The 20,756-nt window shown below is 37.7% G+C and overlaps 1 protein-coding gene across 8 annotated transcripts in view; it reads right to left on the bottom strand.

The window, feature by feature from the left end:
• Nucleotides 1-20,756, bottom strand: part of ARHGEF10 (Rho guanine nucleotide exchange factor 10) — a 116,846-nt gene that overhangs the window by 19,540 nt on the left and 76,550 nt on the right. For all 8 annotated transcript variants that reach the window (XM_074861676.1, XM_074861680.1, XM_074861682.1 and 5 more), the window contains 6 exons: nucleotides 19,170-19,297; nucleotides 18,583-18,683; nucleotides 17,252-17,373; nucleotides 13,702-13,788; nucleotides 12,092-12,315; nucleotides 10,789-10,946 (listed from right to left, as the gene is read on the bottom strand). In XM_074861676.1, the coding sequence (XP_074717777.1) occupies nucleotides 10,789-10,946; nucleotides 12,092-12,315; nucleotides 13,702-13,788; nucleotides 17,252-17,373; nucleotides 18,583-18,683; nucleotides 19,170-19,297 (820 nt within the window). The remainder of the gene's footprint in view (nucleotides 1-10,788; nucleotides 10,947-12,091; nucleotides 12,316-13,701; nucleotides 13,789-17,251; nucleotides 17,374-18,582; nucleotides 18,684-19,169; nucleotides 19,298-20,756) is intronic.

The following is a 20,756-nucleotide window of genomic DNA, read 5'->3' as shown; positions in this document are numbered from 1 at the left end:
CTTCCTGCTACTAGATGCTTGATTCAAGGAAATTTTTAAAAAAAAGAATTAAAACTTAATTTTGTGTCACATGTTCACTTTTCCTATTTTTCCCCCCACCTATAATCCACAGTGTTTTCTCTGGACTGCATTTAGCAGATCCAAATTACATTATGGATGTGTTTGTGGCACAATCAATTATTCAGAGACCTTCAGGTAAAAACGGCATGCTGCCACTTACCACTCTGGTCACTCTCACGTGCTATCTCTTTGAAACAAGGATTAGTAGATTATTTCTCTCCAAATTTAAGAGCTAGCAACACAGACTTCTTCAAATAGTTGTTGCTGTGTCTTTTATACAATTTGACATACTAAATATGTCAGTAATCATTTTAATACTTTTATATTAGTTTACTTCTATTGTAAGTGCTCACTGAACATAAAGCCTCAAAGACTGCATTTCTATCTATTATGTTTTAGTAATATCAAAATCTGTTAAAGTAGCTGTTTTTACATTGAGATAAAATATGTCAAGAAGGCCCCATTTCCTCATTTTAAAGCTTTCTTCCTGCATAAGCTGCAGAAAAGTTGTCTACTGTATTGATACCGGTTTCAACTAAGTAAACACTTAAATTTTGATAGATGAGACCAAGGTAAACACATCTTTAGGCAAGCACTGAAGTACAACTTCTTTTTCCCCCAATGAGAAGTGCATCTTTAATTATCTGCTTAGGTAAAGGGGTACAAAATTTCCTGCTTTACAGTAACAGCAGCAACAACAATGAGAAGCCTCAGCTCTGGAGTACTTCTCATCGCTTCTGCCATCTGCATGATACAATGTTCGCTGAGTCATTCTCAGGATGTGGCCCTCTTCCAAAAGCATCTTTGTAAAAATGACATTTAGTTTCAGGCCTTCAAAATAATTTTCATTATGTTAGTTTGCAAGTGAGAAGAGTGTTTCTAGTTATTAGCCTGCAAACTTTCCCAGCAATGTCAAAATCACTCTGTGTTCTTCGTGACTCATATGTACCATTAGTAATAAAGAAACTTTGGGAAAAGTTTTCATTTCCTAGCAACCACATTATCCTCAAATTAAATTCTTAAATGGAGGCTGCCCATACCATATGAATGCTTTAACCACTGTGGGCAGTTCAGTGCAAAGCCTTCAGAGCGGAGCTGCACTCATGTGTGTATCCTGACTTCTGTTGCACAAATTATGCTGACTGCACAAGTCGTAACAGCATCCAGTACACAGCACCCTTGAGTTTCCTTTTTAGGGATCAAACCAGCATAATTCTAGTGTATTCTTACTGTCTCTTCTGAAGGATAAATGCTATGAATTTGGACAAAGAGCAGATATGCTGAGCAAGCAGCTATCTTTTCTTCTGCAGTTATATTTTCACACTGATTAATGTACAGACAAAACCATTCAGTGAACTCAACAGCTCTTTCTCTTAAATATGTTCAAGCTATACATTAATCTATGCATAAAGCATAGCTGATACTGAAGTGACAGGTGAATAGGGATTTTCAGGATCTCAACTGTGGACTCAAGATTTAAATTTTGCTTTAATTTCATTTCAAGCATCTAAGGTGTTTTGTTTTTTTAAACTGGATCTTTATGCCCTCAACTTCCATGCAATTATCAGATGGCTAAGCATTAAGCCATGTTATTAATTTTAATCAAGTCTTATTTAAAATTATTATCTAGCATTTGTAATAGTTTTGAGTGAAAAGGAAAATTAGTACTGGCATCACGTGGATATGGATTACAAAATAAAAATTCTAAAACAACTTACTGCAAGGTAAGAAGGTGAGTTCAATATTACCAATATTATGAATACTACCAGTGTTATGAATATTTGATTCAACAAATATCAAAACAAATTTAAAAAAAAAAATCAAAAGTTTGTACAAAACCATTTTATGTGGGTGCTGTTACCACAGCATTTAACAATCCAGTGGGCTTTAAGAGTTCAGTGGGATCAGACGTACGTAACAGGCGAGATAGAGATCTGATGTCTTTCATGTTACCATGACTTCATGCAAAGAAACAGCAATCTCACTTGATATATCAGCCCACGAAAAATTCAAAGCTATCACTCTACCCAGAGACCCTAGCCATGTGATAAGGCTATTCTGTATTACTTTTTCATTTCTTCCTGCAAACACTGCTGTTGTTCAGATCAGACAGCATCTAAGACAGATGAAGGGGAAAAAAGGGCAGCAGGGACACTCTATAGCCCGGTAATTAGGGCAGTATTTAAATGATGGGTCAGCTGTGTTCTGGTCCCTACCTTGGTGAATACTTAATTAATTATACAAAGTGGAATGGCACCAGGAGGAGAAATTAAGCACTGGCCATCTCTCTCTTCTTATTTTATGGCAGCCAGGGAAATCTCTTGAGAATTGGAAGCATGGGTACAAATCCTCTCAAACAAGGCAAGGGATTAAGCCTGGTAATCCAACATACTTCTGTGAATGCTTTAACCACAGGCTGCTGGCTAAAAGCAAGATCACGACTTCATTTTCCTGACCAAGAATTTTAATCGCCCATCACCGAGATTAGTTGGCAAGTCTGTGTCTATTTCACAAGTTGTTTAAAGACTCTCAAAATCATATTTTTAAGAAAATGTAATACTCTGTCTGCCTCTCTGTCCAGATCTCAGCACACCCTATTCAATACCTGCCTGCAGATTTTATGTTTGATGTTGGCTATTACTGGCTATCATGTTAACTGTCTGATCCAAAGTTCATTGCTTCTAAAATGTAAGTGAAAAGAAGTTTTTATCTCTATTCTACTTGTGTAAACACCTGCAGATTCAAGACACACTTATGTAAGCAGGTCTTAAAACTCTGTTCAATCGATGTCTTGTTTCTGATCTCTAAAAAAGCATTGTTTTAGTTTTAGGAAGATTTTATTGTCTCTAGAATGCTGAGAAGTCACAGACAGTTGTCTTCTACCTATGAGGTAAGCATATAGATACTGAATGAGATGCAGTATGCAGTACATATATCCTATAACCAGAGGCTAGTCTGTATGTGGAAAAATCAGTTATCTGCACCCTGAGCAAATATAAGATTGAAGCCTCACACCTGTGGAAACAGGAAGGAAACTGGGAGAAGAGATATGGGGTTTCCTTCTGCTTTGTGAGAAAAGTCCATACGAGTATTGACACCACATAAAGATTTCTGTATTTGCAAGTTTTAGTTGACTCAAATCTTAAACTGACCACATCAGAGCAGGTACAGACTCTTACTATAGATACACCAAATGCCTAGTACACAAGACATGACAGTCTCTGGCAGTCTCTACAACATTACTGTAATAGAATATAGGCAGCTCTACGAATTGCAGGTACAGCTATTTGCAGGAATGAGATGTGACTACAGAATCTGAGAACAGGGTCAAATACAAAAACAAACCTAGGGGTTTTTAGAAATAAGATGTCATAACTTCTTATATTTGCATATTAGATGAACATTTAAAACATGAGAACACAGTTTTTAAGCACTATTGTGTCTATGCACTAATAGATCTGTTATGCCACTATTTGTAATACCCTCTGCAAGTTACAGTTCTCCAGTGTTACATGCCAGTTTATACCCCAATGTTGAACAATATCTTTCAATGCTCGTACCAGGCTGTTTAGCTGCATCAAAGGTGTCTTATGATCATAAAATATTTCTAAGACCTTAATACAAAAGGACATTAGTTCCACCAGTGCATTTTGTTATTAGTCTCATGATTTTTATGAATTTTAGAAATTAAGTTATCCTTCTATTTACTACAATTTAATCAGATAGGAAAAGTTTTAAAACAGTGTTCATTTTATAGGACAGAATGTTGGCTATTTTATCTTTCTGTGGTTGGTTTCCATAAAACCCAATGATGGAAAGTAATATTATTTTAGAATAACTCATAAAAATAAGTTTCTTATTGTTACTTAGTTTATAAATAATTTATTAATATTTAGTATTTTTAATAATTTGTTGGTGCTCTCAGGTTTTCATATGTATGAGATAACCTAATAAAATATAGTTTATCTCCTCAGAAGGTCTTTTTAAAGTTTGTAGTTTTCCCTTCCTTTACACCTTCAGTCGAGCTGAACTGAACATGCTTTTCTGTTGGTAGCTTCCTCTCTTGCTCAGCAGCCCTATTGATGATTTCAACAGAGCTGCCAACACAGCCCTGGGAACAGCAGTTGTTGGTTGATCTGTGCAGTGGAGCACAAACATTTTTTCCATCACATGGTACATAAACCAGCACCGTTGAGGAATAAGATGGTAGCTACAGAAGTAAAAAGTTTAGCACATTTCTTATCACTTGGAAATAAGCTGAGAGACTTGGGTCTGCTCTTCTAAACAAGGTGTAACTAGGAATGTCCTGTGCTACACATGCATATAGTAATTTTTTCATACATAAGCAACAAATTCTTCATGCTAAATAAGTACCTAAAATTATAGAGAGGGCTGGTGCTGGAAGTCCCAGCATGAGATAGGCAAATAAGACTGAAAGAAATGTCAACGTATTTCTGGTAACAAGTATTAGGTGGTACTGCTAACATTGATAACACAGTCAAGACAACAGTATTTATTTATTTTTTGATATCACTGCTCTAGTCCTCTCCCTAACAGCTTAATACCATTCCTTACTCTGCATAGCAATACCTCTCACCACATCTACTTTAAGTGGCAATCACATGCCAGAACTGCACTCTTCAGACACTGGAGCAGTGTGTGGATCCACCCAAAGCTCTGAAGTTTGACATCAGTGCTTTACATTCCACATATTCCTCCTTTCCTGCATTTGTCAAAGTACACAATTGTCTTGCCAAATTGATCAAGGTATCTTGCTAATGAACTGACCTGTTACTCCTTTACTGTAGTAACTGTCTCCTCTTACTCATATATTTCCTTTCAGTTTTGGAAGGCCAGCAGAGAGCAGTGGCAAGTGGCATACCTCAGGGGTTGGTATTGTTTTTACAGTGTTGTTAAGTGTTTAACATCTTTGTTGGAGACATGGACAGTGGGATTGAGTGCACCCTCAGCAAGTTTGCCAATGACACCAAGCTGTGTGGTGTGGTTGACATGCTGGAGGCCAGGGATGCCATCTAGAGGGACCTTGACAGGGTTGAGAGGTGGGTCCATGAAGTTCAACAACGACAAGTGCAAGGTCCTGTACATGGGTCGGGGCAATCCCAAGGACAAATACAGGCTGGGTGATGAATGGATTGAGGGCAGCTCTGAAGGAAAGGACTTGAGGGTGGTGGTTCACGAGAAGCTCAACATGACCCAGCAACATGCACTCGCAGTCCAGAAAGCCAAATGTATCCTGGGCTGCATCAAGAGAAGTGTGACCAGCAGGTCAAGGGAGGTGAATCTCCCCCTCCACTCTGCTCTCATGAGACCCTACCTGGAGTACTGTGTCCAGCTCTGGAGCTCCCAATATAAGAAGGACATGGACCTGCTCAAGCGAGTCCAGAGGAGGGCTATGAAGATGAATCAGAGTGCTGCAGCACCTCTCCTATGAAAAGAGGCTGAGAAAGTTGGGTTGTTCAGCCTGGAGAAGAGAAAGCTCCAGAGAGACCTTATAGTGGCCCTCCATTACCTAAAGGGGGCTTACAGGAAAGCTGTAGTGGGACTTTTTACAAGGGCATGTAATGCCAAGGAGTAATTGCTTTAAACTGGAAGAGGGTAGATTTAGATTAGATGTAAGGAAGAAATTCTTCATGGTAAGGGTGGTAAAGCACTGGAACAGGATGCCCAGAGAAGTTGTGGATGTCCCATCCCTGATTCTATGATTCTGTGATTCGGTTTTGGTCGTTTTCCTTGATATTAATCCTCTATAAATGATCACTGATTAGTGTCATGAGGCCTCTTTGGACTGGTGAGTCATCAAAACTCTTGACCAACTTCAGAGCTGCCTAAGTTTTTACCAATGAAGTCTCTCTGAAGAATGCAAACTTCTGTTCTGTGCATGGCCAGAATTGCTTCAGCTGTTGTTCTTGTTCACATTCAACTGCAATCCTCAAAGTTGAGCTTTTCTTCCTTAAGAACACCTCAGGGCCAGAACCTAGCAGCACACACCTACAGGAACAGGCCCTGCAAAAACCTGCTGGAAAATACAGCTTTCATTAAAACATGCAAGAAACTTCCTATTATGGGTGTTCTCTCTATGGCAATGGGAGATTCACAACAGTATCTTTGGGCTTCCAGAAGAGACCCCTAGCTACCCAGGCGAGGACCACTCAGAGTGGCAACAGCGGGATTCCCAATCCCTTCCTCATGTTAAAGCTGAGCCAGTGTTGAAAAAAAGAGTTAAAGACTGTGTGAGAGGCAACAGAGCAAAAGTTTATGTATTAAGTAATCATTTGATAAAATAGAGATCTCTTCGGCTGAAAGCCTAGTGCCTTAGCCATTAGGATACAATATGAGAAATTACATGTCCTATTTCTCCTATCCTGTTTTTAAAGAGAGGCACGATTCACCCTCAGCTTCAGAAACTGATCATAGGTGCAAGCTCAGCACTGTGAATCACAAGTGGCCCTTCTCTAGCTCAGCAGCACCTGGAAGTAGGATGACATTAAGAAACGTCTTGTTTCAATGTCTTACTGGTTGGTTTGGACATGTGTCTACTTAGAGAGTCACAGAATGGCTGAGGTTGGAAGTGACCTCTAGAGGTCATCTTGTCCAACCCCCTTACTCAAGCAGAGTTACCCAGTGCTGGCTGCCCAGGACTGTGTCCAGATGGCTTCTGAATACCTCCAAGGATGGAGACACCACAACCTCTCTGGTCAACCTGTGCCAGTGCTTGGTCACACTCACAGTACCAAAGTGGTTCCTGATGTTCAGGGAGAACCTCCTGTGTTTCAGTTTGTGCCCACTGCCGCTGCTTCTGTCACTGGGCACCACTGACAAGAGCCTGGCTCCATCCTCTTTCCACCCTCCCTGCAGGTATTTATAGACATTGATGAGATCCCCCTGAACCCTCTCTTCTCCAGGCTGAACAGTCCCAGCTCTCTCAGCCTTTCCTCACAGGAGAGGTGCTCCAGTCCCTTCATCATCTGAATGGCCCTGTGCTGGACTCCCTCCAGCATGTCCATGTCTCTCATATTGAGGAACCCAGAAACCGGACCCAATACTTCAAGTGTGGTCTCACCAGTGCTGAGCAGAGGGGGAAGGATCACAAAACATGACGAGTGCTGTGAATATAATTCTAGGGGTAAGCGTGCAAGAGCTTGCTGTGGGTGCTGTACGCATGAGTGAGAGGCTGCACATACCAATCGTGTGCTGAAAGGATAGCCATTACAGTCAAAGCAGCATGTCTTTTTTGTGCATCTGTTCTCTCATCTTAACCAAACTCTTTCTGAAACTACTAATATATTAATTCTTCCACTTTTTGTCACAATCATTCTGAGTTTTTATTTTCTTTTTCCTGTTTTTCTCCACACTCTTTACAGGACATTATGGAAAGGAAATGTATATCAATGTCTAGAAGAAAGGAAGTAGCTGGAACTGACTACAGTATATCAGGAACAATACACCTATATTATATAAAGATTGTGATTTCCCTTTCCTAAGATACTTTTGTGAATGAAAGTCAAACGCGCTGACCTTTTTTGCTATTACATCACTCAAAAAACACATCTGCTGGGCTGTCTGCAATCATCACAAAGGCGTTTTGTTATGTTTTTTAAACAAAGACAATACAATACAATGTACTTTTTCCTTAACCTCATCTAGAAGTATTTTGCCTGGAAATATTCCTAATATTTCAGCCTGAGGCAAACACTAAATACACAATATTTCAGACTGATAACTGTGCAAAAGTTAACAGCACTGTAAACCAGTTCCCAACACACAAGGTGTCAGAACCTTTACAATCTGCATTACCACCATTCCTATATATAACAGCATTTAATGCAATTGTTGTTTCATAGTTCCCCAAACTAGACTTCTCACCCACATAATATTAAGGATTATTGAAGATAATTATCAGAGCTCCTGTTTTTATGATTAACATATTAGCTGACCTAGTCTTTCTGTGACATTTTCACAGATCACCATGTTAGCTTACATTTAAGAACTGAGTAGATTTTATGATATCAGCGCCTCATTGACTTTGCTTTTAATTTATGTTCATTCAGGCTTAAGTACTTTTAAACTCATAAGTGAAAATACACAGATACAGAGGTGTCTCAGTAAAACATGACTACCCTCCATAAAGGCAGAAATCTCACTGTGCACCTTCAAGTCTCCAACTAACATGGCACGTGTTCCTCAGTTTACTATACATACTTCTTAGTTTCCATTTTAAATTACTTCAAGACAAGACTTTCTGCAGTCAGAGTGCACTCTGGATGCTGTCAATCTGACAAAGTTCTCTTGTGAAGAAAGTCAGAAAAGGGCACTTGCTGTTTGTAAACAAGCTGTATATATACATGCACGAAGCCATATGAAAACAACAGGAGAAATTAGGGCTATTTGGGTACTGAAAACTGAACGACAGAAGTTGTGGGTCTTTGACTACATATATAAAGGCATCAAGCTTCAGTCACTGAACTGATCCACTACACTTTCTGCCCAGAGAGCAAGACACAAGGATCACAACTCCAATAGAGACTGCGAGGTGGATTTTCATCCTAGAAGAAAGATTACCCCTTTTCATTCATGGAGTCCCACAACAGGCTGCACAACCATTTCACCTGTGCGTCCTATAGCATTTGTTCTTCTCGGGCTTCAAATCAAGATGCCTTGTAATGTTGTGACCATATTTCATATTCACTTTTAAATCTTTCCTTAATCTCCTTTATGCTGACAGACCAAAACTCAAGTTGAAGTGCATGGCTGGAAAGTGACCCCCTCTGTAGAACAGAAGGCGACCCTGATGAATTGCACAAAGCTCCTTGGAGGCTGCATTCCCCCTCTCTCCTGTTTCACCACTTGGATTCCTTTGTTTGGTAAAATAGGTCAGTGCTCATAAAAACACCCCTCCAGGGCTGGCTGCCTCACATGACCGTGGCAGACAACTATAAGGAATACGAAGGCTAACACGGGAGCAGCCGATTCGCACAACTTTCACGACGCATGAAGAACCAAAATAACACACAGAAACCAAACTGTAAGGAAAGGGACTACAAGATCAGTCAGAAAACCATGAATGCACATTTCCTGCCTCAGAGCTTCAACAATCCTGAAATAGACTGTGATAGCCGGTATGAATATCTAGCTGCACAAAACTGATGTCTTCAGAGGAAGATAAACAGGGGATGCTATGATCCCGGTCAATACAACATAACCTTCAGCTCATAATGTAATTCAGTGTGGTTAACAGCCCTGCCCCATCCTTAACATCCTCTGCAGATAGGCAACCCATGCATCCTTTCTTACCTATACTGCCAAGGATGCCACTTGTGTTTTTGAAGTGGTCTTTTCTGGAAAAAAGTTGAGTGACGGCAACTGCAGTCTTAAAACAGGTTAAATACACCAATCCTTTTCAGAGAAAATGACAGATTCACTTGACTACGCCACCCAGCTACATACAGAAACATCAAAAATTACGTTATGAGACTAGGATCAAGGCCTCACACTCCTGTGCCTCTAAAACAAAGAAAAATTTGCTATTCAGTGGTAAAAAGAAATAAATTTAAAGGGAACTAAGATCTAATGTCTGGCTTCAGATCAGAGACGACAGCTCAACAGGAAACCCACTGGGTTGAAGATGATAACTGGTGAAAGGAAATCTCTTTTCCAGCACTTTTTTCAGATTCTTTGTTGCTTGGAAAAAAAACTTGCACCCTGTACCTTTCCCAAACTAAGTCTTTCTATGATCTAACACTGGACATATAATTTGTTCCAAGATTCAAGATACTGACCTTGGTTCCTCAGTGAGACACTGGCAGGATTTAGTAGCTGAGGTATAGTGCCATACAAATGCAACTGCACTGTTTACAGCGCCCACCTCATTAGAGAAGTATGACAACCATTGTTATGAAGTTCACACTAATAAGGTACATCAGACTTTGCAAGGTTAAGTGTCTCTGTGCTAACATGTCACTTAAAAACTCAGGTTTCAGACTTTGAGTAAAGCCTCGCTAATTTTGAATTGAATTAACTATGTATGTATGCAATATTGCAGAAACCAATACCTACAGTTAGTGAGATGTACTGGAAGTACACAGACAAGTACCCAAACCAGTTCTGGAGAAGACAGCTCTGGTTCAGAAGTATTACCTGGTATTCTCCTTTACTCAAATTATTTTAGCCGATTACTTAGCCAGATACAAAACAACCAACTGTGATGCTAATGGAAAAAGGAGTCCTACTGTGAAATACACAAGCCACACACATGGAAAAGACTTCTTTTATCTGTACAGCAAAAATGGAGTTGTCATTTCAAACAAGCTATACAGGAATGTCTACCAATAGGGAATTTCTGTCTTTCATAAACACTAGTACTGGGTAGTTGAGTGGAAATAGCTTTGTGATGTGTAAAATACAGTATACTGTCTGTTATCACATAAACTTCTGGATTCTTGTAACACTGAAGACTTTAGGGTTAAAGCTAAGGGGTACAAATCAGTTTTCGTATGTATCCTACAGTAAAAGTGGGAACAGTATTAAAGTTTCTACTATCCTTCAAAAAGAGAAAACAAGTCTTTTTGGAAGTACTAAAAAGTGCAGTAACCTTAGTTCAGCAGTCTTACAGTTAATTTTTGGAAAATATAATAGTGGAAAACTACTCCTGCCAAAATATACTAACATGCAAGTTCCTCAGGATGTTATCAAAACATATCACTACACTACCTTCTGCTTTTGTGTAGATTGAGATGTTTCCATTTACCAAGCCAGCAAACAAGTATTGAGACATATATGTTAAGCTCATAACAGTCGATTTTTCAGGAGTGAAGAAGTGCTGAAGTCGAACTTTCTTTGAGCCTTGGCAACTTTTGTAAATAGAAATGCTATAAAAAGAAGGAAAAAAGAAAAAGTAAAATTATGTTTTATTTAGTTCTTATTAGAATATGCACAAAAGAGGTTCAGAATAAAATATTGGGGGCAAATAACCTCTCCTTTCATTCACAGGAAGTATTCAGTATGAGTATTGAAAGGAGTATTCTTGACCCTCCAAAATGTCTATGTAGACAATTTGCATACAGCAACACTTTTCATATTATCTTTTCTGGATAAATATTTATTCAACAAAGAGACATAATAAAAATTCTGCTCAAAGTCCTTACTATGAGTCTATCCAAAAGTTTCTATTAGTTTTAAAAAAAGAAAAATTAAATATTACCTGGAGAACTAGGGAAAAGAAGAAAAACTCACTACCAGACATCAATTCCCACCGTTCCTACAGATTATTACCATGGGTGTGTTAGGAATATTGCATAGTTAAATCTGGAATTAATTGACCTTCACGAGCAAGGATAATCAGTACAATTAGATGTTCGAATTTCTGAAAACATGCGTTTTCTTTGGAGAATTTTGTCTTCCTTCATTTATACCAGTTAGAAACACCTTCAAAAGCCACATGTATTTACATACTTAGGCCCTCACTAGCTGTAAGAAAATCTGTTTGCTTACTGACCTATAAGTTTAGAAAATGTAGCTTTGTTCTTAGCAATGCAGTGAGAGCTCTGACTCCATAAGGTCATCAGTTCAAACAGAGCAAAATAATTCATGTCAATAGTAAACAGCAATATTATTTATTCACATGACAAATCCTGCATGATATCATAGTGGAGAAGGCTAATGGGTTTCTGATTAACACTTTGTCATTCTGAAAATTTTCCAATATCTACAGATTATAACATTACAAAATTAATATTTATATTTTTCAGACATGATGTATGATGAATTAATCCACTTTCATCAAAGATAAACATTATTTTAATTTAAAATACTATATAGCGTATTTTAAAATCACGTAGAGGGTATTTTTTCCTTGATTTAGGTGGAAAGGATAAGTTGAGATCACTGGGTTATTACATGGATACCTTTTTAAAAAGAAAACATTTTGTTGAAAGTGTCCCACACAATTATGCTACAGAATAGTGAACCAAATGAATAAAGTACACTAGTACAGTACACTAGAAATGAGAATCACCTTCCTTCTTCCATGCCAAGGCAAATAGTAGGCACATTAGAAGCTTTTGGAAGAACATTTTCAGAGTCGAGAGCCTTATTTTGCTCTTTCAGTTTCTCCTCCTCTGGTATGTAGACCATGCAGAGAATCCGTGATTCCACATTGAAGCACTCAATAACCTTGGGGCTGGAGCTTTGAAATGAGACTATTGCAATCTGGCCCATCTGATTAGTACAACTGCCAATCTGAATTGGAAAGAGGAAAGGAAAAAAAAGACCAAGACTGATACCTGTGTCCAAGAAGATCAGCATTAACAAGAAGGAATGACTGGAATGTTAACTGAAGAAAGAGTGCCTCTCAAGTTATATTCATGAATATGAGTTTTCATGCATTAAGACATAAACAAGAAAATAATTCAGCGCAAATACAAGAGAGGTCAAACCATTATATACACAAAATTCTCTTGTATACTCAGGAAAACAGTTCATTCTTTTTTGAAAGGAGGAATACTATGGCCTATTCTAATGTCTGACTCATACATATATACATAATGTAATGCATTTACAAGAAGCACCTGTGTAATATATTACTTTAATAACCGGTGTTCTAAGTTATCTCAGATTCTCTTAAAACAGGTAACATATCTGACGCCAGTCCTTTGCACAGTAACAGGTCCACAAATAAATGCTCTGTCCTAACAGAAAGAGGGATTATTAGTATAATCCCTTTTGTAAACTTGCTGATACAGGATCCTAAACTTCTCCCTGATCCAGAACTAAGTATTATCAATATGTCCACAAATGTGTACATTTTAGGGATCTGGGAAGAGTAAAAAAAAAAAAAGAAATCTGCACAAGCAGCAGTAAGCGTTTATATGTAGTAATTCTTTATGTTTATATGAAATAAAAAAAACATAGCAAAGGGAAAGAAAGACATTTTGTGGCAGTAGAAAGATTTTATTGGCATATATTTATGATGACTATTTACAAATAGCAAAGACAAAGAGAAATTATATGGGTCACCTTGAAAAAGAAAGCTGACGATAGCTATTTCTAACTTCTACTTCACAAAGGGTTCCCTTAAAATCTCAGTATTGTAGTAACAAGAAAAGCTACTGAAATAATTTATTTTTTTTTAAAAAAAAAAAGTACTGGCTATTTCACTTAGTCTGCTGGAATATCTGCATATTTGGAGTCATAACAATATGCCAGAATAGTTCTTTTTTCTATGTATGGACTTAAATTATTTATGGCTAAAACATTTTTAAAATATGGAAACAAACAATAGGCCAGTGTGAGCTCATATGGATTTTAGCAGCCCTCATTATAAATTAGCACATAACTCTCTTCTGAATATGCTCACTTTGGAATTCATTCTGAGCTGCACTAACAAGTCATACACACATAAGTGACACCCTACAGAGAACAGTGAGATCACATGGACAAAATTACCAGCTAACCTTCATAGAAGGTCTATCTTAAAACAAATGAACAAAAAAAAAAAAAACACACCAAAAAAAAAAGATAAAACCCCCTAAAATTTATTTCAGATCCATGTTGCTGGGAGTCACAATAAACAATGCAGAGAAACAGGAGACAACCCCCTTTTTAGCTTTGAAAGATTACACTTACCCAAAGAAAACCATGTTCCATGGCACAGGAATCTGACTCCGTTCCGCCAGAGAGGTACAGTTCAGGATTATAAGCAGCACATTCAATCTTCAAACAAAGGAAAAGAGGAGTAGTTACCACATTAAAAAGATATGCCAGTTCCTAATTTAGTCTGTAATTAACTAAAGCATTTAAGGATATCAAAGAATCACAGAAGGCAAGAAGTCAGTTTAGTACATCCAGCTTCCAGTGTGCAGGGTTGACTGCACGTGTGTTGTTCTTGACACGTTCCTTATCATTCTTTATCCTGTAATTCCTTGACACATTACAGACGTTAAAAGCCAAAGACTACAAATTGTCTAGGTGATCTGCTCAAATGTTTCATGAACTTTATTAAGTTTTTCCAAATACCCAAGCTAAGGTCATCCTTGTTGTAATTGTTACTCTGTTTCTTCTCATCTCACCCACCAGGTACTTCTCTGCAGCAGTGTCCTTTTACATATAAGGCTGATGTACGTCATGAACCTCTGAGTCTCCTCCTCATTAGGCTAAATTCACATTATCACTTCATTAATTAAATTTAAAAATTTTTAAAACAATTGATTTTTTTAATTCTTGTTTTTAAAGTTCTTGATTTTTATCACTTTTCCAACTGGCATCGCTCCAGCAGATAGATCAGCTTCATATATTTGAGAGCGCAGAACTTTCTCACCTAAGCACGCTATTCTAGCAGAGCTGTTAGCAGCACTACATCACAGTTACCTCTTTTGAAGTCTGTTTGTACCTGTTCCATTGATTATTTGCTCTTTCTAGCATTACTACATTCTTAACCAATCCTTATCTTGCTGCTCTAATAAAAATTACTTTTACAGACCTTCTACTCAACCACCTCCTCAGTCTGTACTTGTGAATCTCTTTATTTCTGCCTGAGCATACCAAGTGTCTGTCTTACTGACATCCCTTTTTTTTTGTTGTTGTTGTTCCTTTTTTCCCCTCAAATTATTTCTCCAAGTGCTTTACTCATTTTGAATGCTAATGCTATAATCCATAATACTCCTACTCCCTTCCAACTTCATGTCATCATGTTATTGTCAGTAAATCAGTAACCATACTCATGATATTATCATGCAGGCCATTTAAAAAAAGCCTGAAAGCTACACCAGACTCAAGATATGTATTTAAGTCCATCCCAACTCCGAAAATCATTCAAGCACCAAGGCTCTGAAAACAGGCAATTCTATGAGCAGTCATGGATTTCTATTTTCCCTAATATCCATGACAGAGATCCCTAAAGCTTATGTAAACACTTTATAATATATACAAGAAATTCATAACTGTGTAGAGAATAAAAAGATTTCTGATGAGGCATGATACTACATTTTTAGATAAGATTCTCTATAAGTCACACTAATGTTCTCGTCTCAGACATCAATGTCATTGCAATTATACTGCAGTACTAGAGACAATTTGGTTAGTATTAACTTAGACAACTTCACCATAACCTAGCAACATCACCTCCTGACAGTGAATAATTTAAAGAAAAGGAAAAGAGCAGGCATAAGTTAGAGTTCTAAATTTCCAGTTTACTTAATTTTCAAAAGTGCAAAGAATTTCACAAATCTCCCTGAAGTCAGCAGGCATCACCAAGTGATCAGCAGTAGTAAAAATAATGTTATATATTCACAAAAGCATTTCACTATAAGAATAAAAGATGGAAATTGATAGATGAGAAAAAGAAAAAAGAGCTATCCATGCCAGTCTTAGCATGTCTCATTTAACACATGCTGAAGCTATCTACTTGTAGTGGCAATTTACAGCAGCTGCAACAGCTAAATACATCACTAGTGAAAGAAAAGACAGCATGCATGCTGGATATTTCTCAAGCTGCTTGTTACACCTCTGTGTTACTTTGCATCTTAGTCAAAACTGATTTTTTTTCCATAGTTAAACCCTGGTAGTTTAGCTCTCAGTCTTGACAGAAGCCCTTTGCCTGTAACAACAGAAGTTGTTACACACCACCAGGCGGCCTGAGCAGCGCACAGAGAGATAACAAGAAGGATCAACCAAACAAACGGTCTCTTCCCACCCCAAGCTGTGGACTGACACCCAAATTACAGCTGAGGCTGCAGAAAACCGCCAATAACACCTAGATCATCTTTTCCAGTAATATTGAGAACTTAGGAGCATCAGGCATGACAGCTGGGCTCACACTCATGTTATCTTTAGGAGCTGCAAACTGGCAAAGTTGACCCAGAGCTCAGACAAATACTGCCACACACTGTTCCTGAGGTGACCAAGACATTCCTTTGTGACATTCCAATGACATTCCAAGACATTCCAAAACAAACAGATCCTGTTGTAACTCGATTACAAGAGTTGAGCCTGGGCCTTCAAGGCTCCTCGCATAGACCTACAGGAATTACAAACACATAGGCTCTAAGGAAACAAATATTTTAAGTTTCTGAAAAAAATTAAATTAGCTTGGTTATTTCACCAGTGGTGACTTTAGAAAGCATTCAATACTGAAAAAGCTGACTGTTTAATAAAACGAGAATGACTATGGTTGTATGGAGACTGGAGACTTTCAGTAGACTTTGGCTGCTGTAAACCACAGTTCTGCTGTGAAAACCAGTATCATAGGAATGGCTTGATTTAACACCATTACACATTTCAGATGCTTTTCCAGCTAGCAATTATTCCCCCAACATCCAGGCCTATATAATCACACCTGAAGTGAAGCTGACAGGTGAACTTCCCTCCTGTGTAGGCCGTCCTAGCAATGAGGGTCTGCAGACTTACTGCTTTAGGCAGTACCAGTGTGATGATGTTAATTTAACATTGTGATTCTGGTCATACATATACAATGTTATTTCCGTTAGTGTTTTTGCACAAGTCTGACTGACTGATGGTCAATAAGAAATCCTGTTGATGCATAGGAAAAAACAGTATCCAGCACACTTCCCTTCCATCTGTTGGGCTGGACATGCTGTATGTACTTTCATCACTGAAGTCAGTGGTCAATATGACTTCCAACTGACACATTATTTTAGGACATGAACCATTAAGACGATTTCTGTATCATTGTTCAGAACAGAACTACATATATTTATATAAGACTCCATAAAACTGAATTTTTAAAATTATTTTAAAACTCTCTATGCACTAATGAAAACCAGAAATTTGAGGAGGATTCAACACAGGTACAGGTTACACAGGTACAGGACAGCTATCATGGAGATCAGATTCCTGCACCTTGTAAGCTGCAGGTTACTTTGGAGCCTCAAACACACACTTAGAAACCTAAAGACTAATTCAAAATTCCCAGCAGTTTTGTTTTCATTGAGTGATGAATTTACATCTGAAAGTGAACGTCATACTACATAAAAGTAAACACTACGTTCCTTAGTGCCTCAAAGATTGCTGTATTTTGCATTCCTGTGACCCTCTTGGACCTTCCACTGCTACTGCTCTTACGCCAAGGTAATAACCCAAGAGAACTAATAGACGTATTCTTTAGCAGTTATATCACACAAGAAAAGCAACTGTAATCTCATATAAACATTCTGTTCACCTTAAACTCCTGTTGTTTGGCCATCATCACTGGCATGTGTCTAACAAGGAGGGGATGTTTCTCCTTTTTGATTTGATTCCCATCATCTTCTACACAGAACCAACCTAACAGGTTATCCTCTGCTGTAATGGAAAGAAGAAACAACAAACATCTTTAATCACTTTAATCTTTACACCTCTCTACAGGAATAGAAAATTTTCTGTTAGGATTGGTTAATACTGATCAAGCTGTTCTTATGCCATATATGCGTAAATGACAATGTAAAACTATGAGCAAAAATTCAACATGATAGACAACATACATGTTGATAATGCAAAAAAGAACACCTTACACTACCAAAATGTTAAGGGTGTTGTCTTAATGATCTTGTTAATAGGTTATTAAAGGAGGAAGAGGCACATCAAACCTCTCCTCAGACTCTAGGAAATCTGTTTTGCAAGCAGCATTTCTCTGCCTGTGTAAGTGACATAACTACCAACTACTACCTATCATAAGGATCCTCCTCCTGGAATGATGAAGACATCCATTCTCTCTTTTGTTTATTATTTTGCCTGCCTTCAGTGAGATACCATGAAAGCACTTATTTTGAGGATGGGCTGGTGAAACTTGCTTTCTAGCAAGTGCATATCTTCAAAGTTTCTCAACTTAGGCATTCAAAATCCCAGGTATCTTTGGAAACCTATACCCCCTGTGCAAACACAGGAGACTAATAACATCACAGGACAGCATATTCTTTATTGTTCCCACTTAGATCAGGTTTGTTTGTGACGATCCCTCCAGTGAAGACTATAGATTTATGTTAAAAAAACCACACCTCCCCCCAAATAACTTGAGTTTTACATATAAAAATATTGCACTATATTAAAACTACACCCGTAAGTTTATTTCATGCTCAGAAAGCTAAACAAATGCACCCAACAGCTTTATGGATATTTCCTAGATAAAATCATTCTGAGCTAAAACTGAGAAATTTGAAGTTAAGTTTAAAAGCTTCATAAGATCTGAAGAAATAAGTTTATAATGGAATAACTTCCTCACCTGTCTGTCCTGTAGTGTATCTCATTCTTGTTGATTTAGATATAATAATTAATGATTACCACAGAATTAAAATACTGTAGAAATTATATTCCTTCATAATGAAACCCCCAGCCTGTCTAACATCATTACTTTGTAGTGATACACAATCACTACTATTTACTGTATGGCAATTTTAACATCTGCAGAAGATTTCACAAAAAAAATCATCTTCTAAAAAATAAAAATTAAAAAAATTACACTATACATTGAGAGCTACCTTAACCTGTTAGGAAATTTAAGTAACTAGGAATTACCAAGGGCCAGTTTAGCCATTTGTAAATTGTTGATCCAAGACTGTTTGATAGCAGGGGTAAGCGTATTGAACACAGCTGTAAAGAAAGTGGGCCGCCCAGACCTGCAAGACAAAAAAAAAAAAAAGCCACTCTAAATGCACTGAGTATGAGATACAGGCAAGGCTAGAAATATTGAGCAAGATGAAATGTCATTGTTTTCTACTACTTAAAGACACAGGTCCAATACAAGCATGCAGGCTATGATATGCCATATGCCCACCTTCCTACACTTTACATGAAATGGTATGAGAACACCACACTCTTTGGTGAAGGAATATAACAGCGACTGTTCCCTATTAGCTGTCACTGCCACAGTTCATCTCTTGCTTCTTGCATCTGGAACACAGGGCTGAGGAACAGGAGAAAAACTACAACTATGCCCTGAAACATGCAAGTACTCAGCATTTTGGCATGAGAGCAGAAGTCAGAAGCTAACAGTAGAGACAGAAGAGGGGGGAAGAGCTACAGATTCCCAAATCCTCCCTGGTATATCCATGCCTAATACATAATCCCATTTAGAAAGTTTTGTAATCAAGATTGCTACTGACTTGTCCTGTTTTCCTGGGAGTTGCAGCTGAATTCTACAGCGATCTGCCGCTCTGATTTCATCTTCTTTTTTCAAAATCAGTTTTTGTAAACCTGAGGTCCAGTCATGGGCTACAGATTGGTTTAAGTTCTGAAAAATTAAAAAAGCTAAGATTCAACGCCAGCCTACTGGCCTATTTCCAACAGGCTAACTAAGGTGATCTCTGCATATAACAAACAGTTCCCAGCACCAGGGCCTCATTTAGTCCACATTTTAATAATGGATAATTTAGCCATATTCGTAAACACGTTTCAAAAATATCTGTAAAAAATTTGCTAACATATTTTATCTGATTATTTAACCTCACAGTGCTCAGAGTTTGATGACACACAAATGACATTCCCAAGCATCTGTCAGATTAAGAAATGTAAATTTCCATCAGGTGTACACAAAACGCTTTTACTTCGTATCAAGGAGTAGTTATACAGAACCGACATATTCTGTTTCTAAAAGAAAATGTCATGAAGATGTCTACAAATCATACCAACAATACAGTTTTGTTCATATCTTTGAACCAAAATGTTTACAGAGCCATCATGAAAGCTGTCTGCGTGGTTGAAATCTGTTTAAGTAGGATGCTAAACAATAACTCTCTGCAAGCTTAGTGTTCAGTCACAGAGAGTAAAAGCGCACCTGAGTGACACTTAAAGCATCAATAGTAATGAGTATTCATACACAAAAGTACACTAATTTTCAACAGTCACAATTTTATGAAAATTGAAGTTTTTTTCAAAAAACAGAGACACTGATCTTATTCCTCAACTAAGTTGTTCTAATTATCTTACACATCTTTACCTGGAAATATTGACCAAATTTTAGGTTTTCAAAATGTAGTTGGCTCTGACTGGCAGTACAGGCAGAAAGGTTTTATATATGTTAATGTCCTTATGGTATCTGTGCTACACATAGTCCCAATAATGAAGCTGAAATTCTCATTCAAATACTTGTGAAATTTTGTACAAAAGTAGTGTCTATAAATGTTCTTCACAATACATATTTTCACAAAAGTTATGTTTTATTTAATGCTCTTGACTCTGAAGGCAAGATATCCCAAGAGAAACTCAGCTTTCATATACATATTCACACACACACACGTACATATTTACAGCCTATGGTGGCAAGTAGGAGTTAAAAATTGTGCCTAAGCATACATAAAGCATAGAAAACAAAAGGCAAAAAAGCAATTTTCAGTTTTAAGATTGTGAAAAACTCATTCTGAAATTCGGTGTTAAAGTACTATATCTGTTTGCCAGAATATAAGCCAAATAAGAGATGTGAAAAAAGCCAAAGCAAATTACATTCAGAATTCCTCCGAAAATCCTTTTATATTTTTGTGATTTCCACTCAGCTTTAAGTACAGCTTCCCCCGAAAGCCAGGATTATGAGCTCAGGTGGGCATCAAGGGCCTCCTCCAAACAACCATCCTCTAACTGCCTTGTCTAACTGCAAGAATCCAATTTCTTGTGATCAAAATGTAATTCTGTTTCTATATAAGCTTATCAGTTACTCAGAAAAGCAAACACTTGTAGTATCTACCTAAGCTTAAAAA

Source organism: Strix uralensis, chromosome 3 (genome assembly GCF_047716275.1).
Source record: "Strix uralensis isolate ZFMK-TIS-50842 chromosome 3, bStrUra1, whole genome shotgun sequence".
NCBI classification, from domain to species: Eukaryota; Metazoa; Chordata; class Aves; order Strigiformes; family Strigidae; genus Strix; species Strix uralensis.
This window is presented reverse-complemented; position numbering and strand designations above follow the sequence as displayed.